This window comes from Haemaphysalis longicornis, unplaced genomic scaffold (genome assembly GCF_048455015.1).
Source record: "Haemaphysalis longicornis isolate Haplotype H1 unplaced genomic scaffold, Haemaphysalis longicornis Haplotype H1 scaffold_12, whole genome shotgun sequence".
NCBI lineage: Eukaryota > Metazoa > Arthropoda > Arachnida > Ixodida > Ixodidae > Haemaphysalis > Haemaphysalis longicornis.
Window position 1 is genome coordinate 84,636,895 of NW_027526225.1, and position 3,812 is coordinate 84,640,706.

The 3,812-nt window shown below is 50.7% G+C and overlaps 1 protein-coding gene across 1 annotated transcript in view; it reads right to left on the reverse strand.

Moving 5' to 3' along the window:
- Positions 1-3,456, reverse strand: part of LOC144161708 (lysosomal Pro-X carboxypeptidase-like) — a 40,638-nt gene extending 37,182 nt beyond the window's left edge. Inside the window, exon 1 of the mRNA XM_077692327.1 lies at positions 3,388-3,456. Within this exon, the coding sequence (XP_077548453.1) occupies positions 3,388-3,456 (69 nt within the window). The remainder of the gene's footprint in view (positions 1-3,387) is intronic.
- Between the last annotated feature and the right edge of the window lie 356 nt (positions 3,457-3,812).

The following is a 3,812-nucleotide window of genomic DNA, read 5'->3' on the forward strand; positions in this document are numbered from 1 at the left end:
GTTTGCGAGTACTTCCACGTTCATTCGCTTCTGTGTAGAAGAATATGGGCCGCCATTTTTGTCCCAGTACTCGTCGCAAACGAGGTAACGCTGCCGAAACGAGTCTCTGTTGCTGAGCTGAAGTGGTCTACCTTGGATGAGAAAGAAAACGCACCATGCAAACAGTCTGCTTGCTAAAACTCTGTCATCGTCAGCAGCAGGCAGTAGCAGCCAGTCCCTATCTAAGGCGCCTGCCAAACTCTTGCAGCCGCTTCTGTCATGAGTTTGTCGGGTCAATTCTTGAAACGAGGCGTTTATACGAGAAAAAAACATTTCTAGGCAACTAAATCATGTAGCCTTCTCTAGGGCAGGAGAAGGCAAGCGTTGCAGGGGGCGGCAGAAAGTTAGATGGGCAGATGAGATCAAGAAGTTTGCGGGGATAAATTGGTCACAGTTGGCACAGGACCGAGGTAATTGGAGAATAATGGGAGAGGCCTTTGCCCTGCAGTGGGCGTAGACAGGCTGGTGATGATGATGATGAAATCATGTAGCTGGCTTCTTACTTGTCCACATTGTTCGGCAAAAAGAAAACATTTGCGATATTTGAGGCTAAACAAAAATACATGACTGATACCAGCACTGTTTTAATTAGCAGTTAGACATTAGCGTCATTTTTGAGATGAGATACACAATAAATGCGCTAAAAACAACGTTTTAAGCACGAAATATAAGAAGGCTCGCTCTCACACCTAGAGCTTGTCGCTGGTGCGCCAAGCATGGCCTCCGCGATCAGCTGCCAAAGCAGTAACGACAGGTCCCAACAGATGGCGCGCCAGCAGAGCAAACGCGGGAAAGTTGAATCGAATCCATCAGATGTTTATTGCCGTTTGTCCTGGGAAGATCGAGGCAGGCTGGGAACAGCGTGAGATGTGGGCGGAGGAGAGAGGAAAGTCGTTTCTGGGGCAGGAGATGGAAGAAAAAACCGTCGCCTTTCGACGAAATCTGATGCGGAGCGAACAGATACGCAGCCGATTTTTAAAGACGATAGCCTTTTTTTGGGCCACTCAAACACGCACATTTTGGTCCGTCTATCCATATCCGTCCATGCGTCAGTTCAGCTACCCTGCTGAAGTTGAAAAACAACCCTTGAGCGAGAAGTTTATTTTAGGCAAAAAGTTTTAAATCTATTAAATTTGGAGGTCCATATTTGTCAACATTGTTCAGCAAAAGGATAATACAGTAAAAGAATAATGCTATCTTCTTTCGGTGACATTTCCATTAATGTACATGGGCGGCCAATTTTCAAGTTCAAAGCACTATAGAGGCCCGGCCTGTCGTCGGAGCTCGTCCGCGGTCACGCGATCTAGACCCGCAACGGCGGAGGAGGCGGCCATAGCCTGGCTCTTATCACCAGGCCGCAACCACACATTATAATCCCTGATTCGAAGACGGCCGTTCAAAACTTCATTCGCGGTAGCATTTCTGCTACCGCACTCAAAATTATCCTCCAAAATCACCCTACCCAACCAGTCGACATCGTCTGGACCCCGGCCCACACTGGGGTGGGAGGCAACGAGGCGGCCCACAAAGCAGCACGAGAACTTATCAGCCGTGCTGGGCTCACTCCTGCTCTCTAACAAAGCGCTCGGTCGGCCCGCGATGAACTGCTCTCGTACCAAGAAATCACGGAGCATTACCGCCTCTCCCGCCGCCGCTACCTCCTGCCCACACATCCCTCACCAACGCTCATGAGCGCCTAGGGCGACTCCTTCAGACCAATTCCCTCGCCAGTCGTTCCCTCCTCCACAAGATCAATCCCTCTGAGTTCCCTCCACCCAACTGTCCCCTATGTGACTCCCTGGACACACTAACCCACGCTGTGTGGTGGGCCTGTCCTATTAACCCCCCCCCCCTTCCCATCTCCAGCGTCGAGCAGTGGGAGGACGCCCTGGGCAGCTCGCAACCGGGGTGCAACTACTCCTCGTTGACAGAGCTTCCACCGGCTTCCACCGTCTCCGCCAGTGCCACGACGCGTTCCTAGCCAATTTGCTTGGGAAATTAAGTGATGTCTCTCTTTCTCTCCCGTACCCAAACACATCCCCGCGGCGGCACGTACCCGAACAGAGGCTTCGAAAAGATACCCGCTTGTTCCTCGACTCAGCCTTCCGGCCAAACGTTAAGGGGATACTTGAACAAGAGGTTTATTCGAAACTTCTGGAACCGCTGGCACTTGTCATACGTGTCCCCATTATTTAGCGCTAAGAAAACTGCCGCTACATTCGAGGCAACATGCATGTAATTAACCGGCAGTCCCCGCGTCCATTTAGCCAGGAATGATCTTTGGGTTATATGGTTTTTACGATAAGAAAGCGACAAAAAAAAAGTGGCCACGGAAAAAAAAGGACGCGTTCAAAATGGCGCAGAAAGGCTCCCGCACTTGCGAGATGAAAGCAAGCACAAAAAGAATAGAACTCCCACTCGTGCTGTTCAAGGCAGAACAAGTATAGCACATGATAAAGGATGCGAGCTGTCCCAGGAGAATGCGCGCGAGCACTTAGAAGGCGGGAAAATTGAATCGCACTGAACAAACCTCAGTTCAAATCATCAACAGAGGAGCGAGACAGAGAGGTGAAGAGCACGAGGGGTGGTAGCAAAGAGCGGATAACGGCGCCACAGCCCGTACGGCGAATAACTAACTGTTCTGCACTTACGACACCTTTCGCATTGAGTGGAACGGCTTTACTTTTTATGGCTTACTTTAATCTAGCTCCTCTGCGACAGCCTTTGCGAACGCGTTGTTTCATTTACTGCAGCAAAAACGAATTCCGCTGAATTCTAATTAAAGCAATTAACGGTGCCACTGTCGGTTATTGACTTACGTTTTGTCTAAAATATGCCTAATGGCTTCCTTTTGCTCCACAATGCATACATTTACGACGCATGCCGCCAGATATAGGAGTTTGTAAACGTCTAGAGTGTGTACTTCTAAGCAAACGGTCTTTTGTCCGGTCGGCTGAGTCGAGTGGCAGACAGACAAACCGACAGACCAAAATTTCGGCGTTTAGGTAGCCCAAAACAGAATACCATATTTAAAAAGAAAATTATCCATGGCAAAGTTAGCCCCGAGCACGCTCTTCAGGTGCTTTCAGTTCTCATTATAGTATGCCTCCATCCCACTGCAATACTTCACCATTGTATGGTGGTCCATTTTCGCGACAAAGCGTTGAGCTGGGCTTATTCATAGCTTGCAAGAGCTAAAAGCGCCCCCCCCCCCCCCACCCCCCCAAAAAAAAAAAATCGCGAGGTGGCAGGAGAACACAACCGTTTGTCTCGTCTTGCCTCTCATCCGTGCGTTCAGTATTCGCGTCTTACCTTTGAAAAGGGGATCCCCACTGGCACCGGCAAGAAGCTTACCTTTTGCTTGAAGTAGGCCACCTTATATTTCTGCTCAGAAGCAGCCGCTAAAGGGAGCGCCATCACCGCTACGAAGAGCCACATTGCTGTAGGGGTGTCGTTAGTGGAGCACCGCCCGGGCTGCCGCTGCCAGAGTGCGGAAACTGCACATGGCGACGGGGCACCCGTTCAAGAACGAACGATGGCCTCCGGCCAGTCCGCGCCCTTACGTCGTCGCTTACGCTGCATTGAACCTGTTCTGTGTGCTCCGGTCACTGTGGCATGTTGGCGCCTCTTCTCCCTTTGCTAAAACGCTGACTGTCAAGTGTGGATACAAGAATCCGGTACGCTGCAAGAGCTCCTTGGCGCAGTAGCTATTGGCGCATAATCGGCGGCAGCTCAAAGGGGCTCGCGGTCCCAGAGGAGACATGAATACGGAC